The sequence below is a fragment of the Scomber scombrus genome, chromosome 1 (genome assembly GCF_963691925.1).
Source record: "Scomber scombrus chromosome 1, fScoSco1.1, whole genome shotgun sequence".
NCBI classification, from domain to species: Eukaryota; Metazoa; Chordata; class Actinopteri; order Scombriformes; family Scombridae; genus Scomber; species Scomber scombrus.
The window spans coordinates 34,311,445-34,319,840 of record NC_084970.1 but is presented as its reverse complement, the minus strand read 5'-3'; the positions used below and the strand labels follow the sequence as shown (position 1 = coordinate 34,319,840).

The window sequence follows — 8,396 nt, the reverse complement described above, 5'->3', positions numbered from 1 at the left end:
TATTGACTATATTATTTATGCATGTTTTAAGTGTGCTGTATGGTAGTACACATAGATAGATAGATAGATAGATAGATAGATAGATAGATAGATAGATAGATAGATAGATAGATAGATAGATAGATAGATAGATACTTTATTCATCCCCATTGGGGGTAAGTAAAAAAAAAAAGGGTATGAGCAGATTAAAAAGCAACCTAAAAACGTAATAAATATGAAAGAAAATTACGATGTGAGACAGTTAAGAGGAAGAGAAATATTCCTCATAAGTCCTTTAACAATAATAGATTAAAAAAACCCACAAAAAACCCCAACAAACAATAAATTCAAACTTTATCCTGAAACCATAAAACCAACCAATCCTTTAGTGACGTCACACCCCTGGCGGACCAATCAGATCGCTCGTAGCTCGTTTTTTTCGCGCGGTGCAGAACATGAAAGGATGAGATAAGGAGGGGAGGAGAAAGACAGCCTAAAATATCGATTATTAAATACTAATAATAATCGATACTTTGATAAGTTGTCGATGTGGTTCCGTGTCTCTCTCCGGGTGTGTGTGCTGAGCTGTCTCTCCCCGGGCAGAGCGTCTCTTTTCCGGGTAGCTGCACGCTTTGTTGTCGGGGAGGAGCCTGGAGCTTTGGAGCTAACACCGGCTACTTCCAGGTAACAATAACCGGCTCTCTCACCTCTTCATGCCCCCCTATGGTGCGTCTTCTCCGGCTTGGTTAGACGACAACAACACCCCCCATCCCTTCCTCTTCCTTCTCCTTCTCCTTGGCTTGACCTCATGGATCCTGGAGGAAGTGAGCTGGACTCCAGCCTGCCTCAGCCTGAGAATCCGTGTCTGATTGTGGAGGACTCTCAGCCTGACAGTGTTGCTCTAGAGGACGATCCGGAGAGCAGCTACAGAGCTCTGCTGGCCCGACGCCTATCCAGCCTGCAGCCCACTGCACGGAGCCCGGTTCTGGTGAGCATGAACACCTGCAAATCCTGCAAAATAAACCCCATACAAAAAGGGTTTCTGTATGAATTCTGCTGTGCAAACCCCAGATCCTGCAAAAATAACCCCACATACCAAGGGCTTGTGTATTGTTTCTGGTGTGCAAACCCCCCAATCCTGCAAAATAACGCCCCCCTTACTTACTTTAAGTGTGTTTTCTTCTTGTTATCTTTGAGGGGTTTGGATGTTTGAGCTTCTCTGTGCAGAATTGATGTTTATTTTTTAACATCCATCTGCTGAAAGTTCACAGAAAATCAGATTTAAATGTCACACCACATCTAATTTTTAGATTTAGAGCCTGGTTCTGGGGAGCATGCAATCCTGCAAAGATCCTGCAAAACAACCCCCAACACCACTAGCAATGTTGTTTTAGACTGATAGCACAATATCAGTACATTTGAAGTGTTTATCACCATTTTAAATGCATATACTGCCTCATTAATGTTCATCAAAAGTGGAATTAAGTGGAAGAAAAGTTCAGATCATTTAAAAAAAGTGTTTTTCTTCTTGTTTTCATTGGAGGTTTTTGATGTTTCAGCTTCTCTGTGCAGAATTGATGTTTATTTTTGACATGCATCTGCTGAAAGTTCACAGACAATCAGATTTAAATAAGATAAGATATTCCTTTTTAGTCCCACAATGAGTAAATTTGCATTATAACAGTACAAACAGTAACAATATCACGTGATCCTCTTTATTAACACTTTACACACAAGAATAACATTTAGAAAGACATCCTCCAATCTCCATGGTTACTGGGCAAAATCTATGTACATTTATAGAGATATAGTTTATATACACAGTAACTCACACTAAGGGCTTGTGTATTATCTCTGCTGTGTGGATAGTGGAAGAAGAGTTTAAAGTGTTTTTCTTCTTGTTTTCATTGGAGGTTTGGATGTTTGAGCTTCTCTGTGCAGAATGATGTTTATTTTTTAACATCTATCAGCTGAAATTTCACAAAAAAATCTGCTTTAAATGACACAACACATCTAATTTAGAAGCCGAATATCCAATATTCAACTTATACCCATGTAATGTAGAAACCTGAAGCCTGATAATAAAGTTACATCTGGTAGAATTAAAATATAGATTTGCATATTTATAGATAAAGGGATTAAGTCATTTTAAAGGAGAGGTTATTTCAATATAATGGAACTTGTTTGTGAATAAAAAAACACAACAAACACAAATTATTATATAAGTAGAGGATTATCTTGAAGTAAAAGTAGTTATATCATTGTCTAGTAATGTCTAATAGCAGTATATAATATCATTTAGCTCTATAAATAGATTTTATTCTTGATTCAAAGAAATAAGCTATAATAAAACATATTAAAAACATATTGGGGGCTTTGTTTTCATTGTGCCTGTATAACTCCAGTTCTCCCTTAATTAGATATCGTTGATTTAAATCTGGCCTGTGATTGATCTGAATTGCTGAAAGGCCCGAGCATGTTGCTGTGAGGTGATAAACGTTTCGCCCCCAGATGGCCAAAAAGACATAATTAAAAATAGGAACTCATTAATATATGACTCTCAAAAATTTGCAATGAGGATTAAAATGTAAAAATAAATAAAAAAACCCAAAATAAAATAAAGAGCTAATGAAAGGTTAATAAAATATAAAACATATATAAAAGGAAGAATAAAACAAAGTCAATATAGAACTAAGTGAGTAAAACTGGAGATGTGAGGATTAAGAAGTAAAACAGACATAAAAGGTGAGTTATGAATTAAGTGAATAATCCAAAGTAAATAGAAAATAAAAGGAAGATTAATAACAAATCAAATTCAATTGAAAGCCAAATTAAAAAGGTTTAAGTGTTAAGTTTGCTTTGACTTTTAGACATTTTACCTTCCTTTAAATGGTAAATGAATATTTTACATTTTTAACAGCAATTTGATCTTAATTTAGCAAATTTAGCAAATTATTTCAATTATGGAAAAACATTTAAATGACTTTTTAATAACTTGTTTATTATTCTGTGAAATTAATGATGTTTTTTTTCTTTCTTTTTAGGAGCTGATATCGTCGCCGCTGGGAAGCAGATGCTCTCAGACTGACAGCCAATCAGAGAGCTCACAGAGCAACAACCAGGCCGAAACCGGTCAGTGTTTGTGTTTTGTCTTCCTTCCTTCCTTCCATCTTCCTTTCCTTCCTTCCTTCCTTCCTTCCTTCCTTCCTTCCTTCCTTCCTTCCTTCCTTCCTTCCTTCCTTCCTTCATTCCGTCTTCCCTTCCTCCTTACCTTCCTTCCGTCCATCCGTCCTCACTTCCTTCCTTCTTTCCTTCCTTACTTCCTTCTTCCTTTCCTTCCTTCCTTCTTTCTTCCCTTCCCCTTTACCTTCCTTCCGTCCATCCGTCCTCCCTTCCTTCCTTCCTTCCCTCCTTCTTTTCTTCCTTCCTTCCTTCCTTCCTTCCTTCCGTTCGTGTGTCCTTCCTTCCTTCCTATCTTCCTTCCTTCCTCCTTCATCCGTCCTCCCTCCCTTCCTTCCTTCCCTCCTTCTTTACTTCCTTCTTTTCTTCCTTCCTTCATTCCTTCCTTCCGTTCGTGTGTCCTTCCTTCCTTCCTTTCTTCCTTCCTTCCTCCTTTCCTTCCATCCATCCTTCCCTCCTTCTTTTCTTCCTTCCTACAACAACGAGACATCACTCATCCTCTATAAAAAACAAACCATATAACAGAAAGATTGTTTTATTTTTCTTCTTCTTTTATTTATTCAGGCGTTCTCGCAGCAGCCAATCCCAGCTCAGCGATCCAGGAGGAGAGTCAGGTCATCAGCGTCTGCCCTCCGACCAACAAGAATAAGTATGTGGCCATCACACTTTTTATTGATTGATTGATTGATTGATAGATGAATCTTCGTGTCTGAAGTGTTTCTCTGCTCTGTGATATTTCAGGTGTTCATCAGACGACACAGAAATGGACTCTGGAGCTGATTCTACGACACACTGCGTTCAGGCTGAAGGTTCGAGATAAACATAAAACTCCTTATTTTACTTTCTTTCTTTCCTCCTTCCTTCTTTCCTTCCTTCCTTCCTTCTTGCCTTCCTTCCTTATTTCCTTGCTTCCTTCCGTCCCTCTTTCCTTCCTGTCTTCTTTTCTTTTCCTTCCTTCATTCTTTCCTTCCTTCTGTACGTCTGTCCTTCCTTCCTTCCTTCCTTCACTCTTTCCTTCCTGTCTTCTTTTCCTTTCTTCCTTGCTTCTTTCCTTCTTTACTTGTGTCCTTCCTTCCTTCCTTCCCTCCTACCTTCCTTCCTTCCCTTTTTCCTTTCTGTCTTCTTTTCCTTTCTTCCTTCCTTCCTTCCTTCTTTCCTTCCTTCCTTCCTTCCTTCCTTCCTTCCTTCCTTCCTTCCTTCCTTCCTTCCTTCCTTCCTTCCTTCCTTCCTTCCTTCCTTCCTTCCTTCCTGTCCTGTCTTCTTTTCCTTCCTTTCCTGATACAGATTACTGTATGTGTGTTACAATCTGTGTGTGTTACACTGTGTGTGTGTTTGTGTGTGTGTGTTCCTGTGAGTGTAATAATGTGTGTTTTCTGTGTGTGTGTTTCAGAGGGAGCAACCTCTCAGTTTGGTTTTCTGGAGCTTTCTCAGAGTCAGAATCTTTGTGGTGAAGTGAACAGTCAGGAGGAAGATGAGCCAGACAGCGAGACTCGTCCAAAGTCAGGTATTAAACACTTTAATCTGCTTCTAGGACTGATACAGAGAACATTACCTGCACATCTGCATTTAGGACTGATACAGAGAACATTACCTGCACATCTGCTTTCTGGACTGATACAGAGCACATAACCTGCACATCTGCATTTTAGGACGGATACAGAGAACATTACCTGCACATCTGCATTTAGGACTGATACAGAGAACATAACCTGCACATCTGCATTTAGGACTGATACAGAGAACATAACCTACACATCTGCATTTTAGGACTGAAACAGAGAACATTACCTGCACATCTGCTTCTAGGACTGATACAGAGAACATTACCTGCACATCTGCATTTTAGGACTGATACAGAGAACATAACCTGCACATCTGCTTCTAGGACTGATACAGAGAACATTACCTGCACATCTGCTTCTAGGACTGATACAGAGAACATTACCTGCACATCTGCACTTTAGGACTGATATTGAGAACATAACCTGCACATCTGCATTTTAGGACTGATACAGAGAACATTACCTGCACATCTGCTTCTAGGACTGATACAGAGAACATTACCCGCACATCTGCATTTAGGACTGATACAGAGAACATTACCTGCACATCTGCTTTTAGGACTGAAACAGAGAACATTACCTACACATCTGCTTCTAGGACTGATACTGAGAACATTACCTGCACATCTGCTTCTAGGACTTATACAGAGAACATTACCTGCACATCTGCTTCTAGGACTGATACAGAGAACATTACCTGCATATCTGCATTTTAGGACTTATACAGAGAACATTACCTGCACATCTGCATTTTAGGACTGATACAGAGAACATAACCTGCACATCTGCTTCTAGGACTGATACAGAGAACATTACCTGCACATCTGCTTCTAGGACTGATACAGAGAACATTACCTGCACATCTGCACTTTAGGACTGATATTGAGAACATAACCTGCACATCTGCATTTTAGGACTGATACAGAGAACATTACCTGCACATCTGCTTCTAGGACTGATACAGAGAACATTACCCGCACATCTGCATTTAGGACTGATACAGAGAACATTACCTGCACATCTGCTTTTAGGACTGAAACAGAGAACATTACCTACACATCTGCTTCTAGGACTGATACTGAGAACATTACCTGCACATCTGCTTCTAGGACTTATACAGAGAACATTACCTGCACATCTGCTTCTAGGACTGATACAGAGAACATTACCTGCATATCTGCATTTTAGGACTTATACAGAGAACATTACCTGCACATCTGCTTTTAGGACTGAAACAGAGAACATTACCTGCATATCTGCATTTTAGGACTGAAACAGAGAACATTACCTACACATCTGCTTCTAGGACTGATACTGAGAACATTACCTGCACATCTGCTTCTAGGACTGATACAGAGAACATTACCTGCACATCTGCTTCTAGGACTGATACTGAGAACATTACCTGCACATCTGCATTTAGGACTGATACAGAGAACATAACCTACACATCTGCCTTTAGGACTGATACAGAGAACATTACCTGCACATCTGCATTTAGGACTGATACAGAGAACATAACCTGCACATCTGCATTTAGGACTGATACAGAGAACATAACCTGCACATCTGCATTTTAGGACTGTTACAGAGAACATTACCTGCACATCTGCATTTTAGGACTGATATTGAGAACATTACCTGCACATCTGGTACTTGAGATATCTTGATTTTTAAAAGTGAGGAAAAGCTTGAAGAATTGACTAAAGGGGCTTAAACTGTAAACCAGGGGGTTCAAACATGCGGCCTGAGGGCCAGAACCTGCCCGCCAAGGGGTCCAATCTGGGGTCCAATTCCTTCCTTCCTTCTTTCCTTCCTGTCTTCTTTTCCTTTCTTCCGTCCTTCCTTCCTACTTTCTTTTCTTCCTTACTTCCTTCCATCCATTCGTCTGTCCTTCCTTCCTTTCTTCCCTTTCTTTAATTTTTCCTTTGTCTTCTTTTCCTTTCCTCCTTCCTTCTTTCCTTCTTTCTTTTCTTCCTTACTTCCCTCTTTCCTTCCTTCCATCTGTCCTTCCTCCCTTTCTTCCTTCCTTCCTCCATCCTTTCTTCTATTTTTCCTTCCTTCCTTCCTTCCTTCCTTCCTTCCTTCCTTCCTTCCTTCCTTCCTTCCTTCCTGTATGTTTCCCTTTAATGAAGATGAGTTTGAACCTCCTGCTGTAAACAAAGAAATGTTTATAAATGAAAGATTTTAAATATCTCCGCCACCACCACCATCAACACACCAAATGAGAGAATAAATCTTTCACAGATATTCAGACTTCACAGTTTCACAGAATCTATAACAAGAAGCAGTGAAGCTGCTCTGGAGGCTGGTGGTGTAAAAACATCTTATTAACATACTTTATGTTTGTTGTTTTAAAGGTTCAAGGTTCACTTTTATAATCATTATATAATCCAGGATTGTGCAATTAGATGCAGTCGATGCCCCCTCATGCTGCACACACAGAAAATACACAACAAGTGTTTATTTTAAATTAGGGGAGAGTAAAGCAATAAAATAGAAATAAGTATGTAAAAGTTGCACTAAAAGAAGAAATACAAACAGGGAATACTATATTCATTAAGATCAGATATTCCTTTACATTATTACAGAAGCAAAGTGGACAGTAAAAATAGAAAGAGCATTAATAGAAAGAATAAAGAACAATACATAATAAGTACACAAGCAATAAAAGCAATAGTAGTAACAAATATAGTAAAATAATGACATTATGTGAGTAATATTGGTGTTCAATGATAATATACCTGAGTTTGATATTGTTATTGTACGGATATTAAAGTGAAAATGATATATATATATATATATATATAAAAGCTACATTTTTCTAGGTAAATGTGTCTTGGTTGCATTTCCATTTGTATTTTTTTGTCTCCTGAAAACAGTTTTGTCAGCTCAGAGTTCATAAAATCATCCCTGTCTGCTCGTGTGTGTGTGTGTGTGTGTGTGTGTGTGTGTGTGTGTGTGTGTGTGTGTGTGTGTGTGTGTGTGTGTGTGTGTGTGTGTGTGTGTGTGTGTGTGTGTGTGTGTGTGTGTGTGTGTGTGTGTGTGTGTGTGTGTGTGTGTGTGTGTGTGTGTGTGTGAGCAGATATAAATTTCCTAAATCCTGCCTGGGTGCAGTTTGACAGCTGAGTGTAACGGTTCATTATTCAGTCACCTGATCAGAGCATCAGCCTCTACAGCTGCAGGCGAACTCTAATTTCTACCTGCGTTTGTTCCCCAGCGGAGCAGAACGTCAGCGCTGTGACTTCAGGGAGCCGCCACAGTAAAGCAGTGAGGTAACAGCTTCATATGACACTTGTTTAATAAGAGTCAGTGATAAATAAAGGCAAGATGAGCAATTCAAAAATAGTTTTAAAAGCAGCATCAGGTTTGTTAAAATGTACATTTAGTATTTTTGTTGGTTTTATGTCATTTGAAATGGGATTTGCTCCATTTTTTACCAAAAGTAAGACTGAATGCTCCTGAAAATGTCAAATGGTGTAACCACAAAATAATGATAAATATTAAATATTTTATCCACCTACAGTGTATTTAAGTGGACTTATACTAATAATGACTTCAAATGTTTCCTGATCTCCATGGTTACCAGATTAAATGTAATATTTAGAACAATTGTATTCCATTACCTTTATTTAATATAAAAGTTATAATGTAAGATCATGCCAAACTAGTTGA

General features: G+C 38.8%; 1 protein-coding gene across 1 annotated transcript in view; it reads left to right on the top strand.

Moving 5' to 3' along the window:
• The first annotated feature begins 480 nt into the window (after positions 1-480).
• The window catches only part of tp53bp1 (tumor protein p53 binding protein, 1), a 28,480-nt gene continuing 20,564 nt past the window's right edge, over positions 481-8,396 (top strand). The window contains exons 1-6 of the mRNA XM_062435751.1: positions 481-967; positions 3,024-3,111; positions 3,724-3,808; positions 3,901-3,968; positions 4,550-4,663; positions 7,942-7,996. Coding sequence (XP_062291735.1) covers positions 788-967; positions 3,024-3,111; positions 3,724-3,808; positions 3,901-3,968; positions 4,550-4,663; positions 7,942-7,996 — 590 coding nt within the window. The 5' untranslated portion in view covers positions 481-787. The remainder of the gene's footprint in view (positions 968-3,023; positions 3,112-3,723; positions 3,809-3,900; positions 3,969-4,549; positions 4,664-7,941; positions 7,997-8,396) is intronic.